We start from the raw sequence: 879 nt of genomic DNA, 5'->3' as shown, positions 1-879 counted from the left end.
ATCACGTCTGGAGGCTATTGTCATGCCATGTGGTGTAGGTAGCGGCTAGGTTATTCAATGGCAAGCGAGTACAAAGAGCATTCCTGGGTGAGTGGGGCTACCGGAGCTGCTCGGGCGATACTCGTGGTGTTAGACAGCGAGCCCGTATCTGATCTCTATGACTGGATGGACTCGGAGCTCTTCAATGATCATGATCGGGCAGCAGCAGCTACGGCGGAGGATGGCGTTCAGGACTTCACTGAGGCTGATCTTAACTATCGGTTGGTCTCAAGAATGCCGCGGCGAGTATTTGAGAGGGAAGATAGGAGTATGAAAGACGCTGGGATCGAGAACCAGATTGTGAGACTTCCTCGAGCTGTTCGTTCATCAGCATGGTGGGTTCTTTGGTAGGTATTGGCTGCAGAACGAATTCGCTAGATTGGTGGATCGATCTGGGATTGACGACCTCCTGGTCGTTGATGTACAATTTTGCACTTTGTTTGTCGGCATAAAGAGCTGTCAAATTCTGCGTACTGATGAGCACATACTACGACTAGAAACCCGAGTACCACTGGCATTGCGTTATACATGGGCAATATATCTCTTCCATTCATGTCACTATTCGAGGTGTCGATGAGGTTGACTTGGCACCGATCGGAGTATGGGAATCTGCTCTTCTTGTAGCCAGTTCAATTCATGGAGCCTTATCCCCCTTCAATGGTATCACATATTAGTTTAAGGTCTAGTAGTCAGCAGATGAGTGCTCGCGATCGACACTATCGAGTTTACTGCATTCTCATAGTACTGACCATCGCATGGTTCTTCATCTTGGGCTCCTTGGTGGGCATCACCATCTATGCTAGTGCAAGTAAGGTCACTTAGAGTCGTACTTGTGTTGAT

General features: G+C 48.6%; 1 protein-coding gene across 1 annotated transcript; it reads left to right on the top strand.

Annotated features, from left to right (window-relative positions):
• Window positions 1-133: 133 nt before the first annotated feature.
• Pmar_PMAR004624 (hypothetical protein) lies at window positions 134-374 on the top strand (the record flags this gene model as incomplete). Its single annotated transcript, XM_002786230.1, has 1 exon — window positions 134-374. A coding segment is annotated over one exon (241 nt), but the record flags the coding sequence as incomplete, so codon positions are not given.
• Between the last annotated feature and the right edge of the window lie 505 nt (window positions 375-879).

The sequence above is a fragment of the Perkinsus marinus genome, assembly GCF_000006405.1.
Source record: "Perkinsus marinus ATCC 50983 genomic scaffold scf_1104296931852, whole genome shotgun sequence".
Lineage (NCBI taxonomy): Eukaryota > Perkinsozoa > Perkinsida > Perkinsidae > Perkinsus > Perkinsus marinus.
This window is presented reverse-complemented; position numbering and strand designations above follow the sequence as displayed.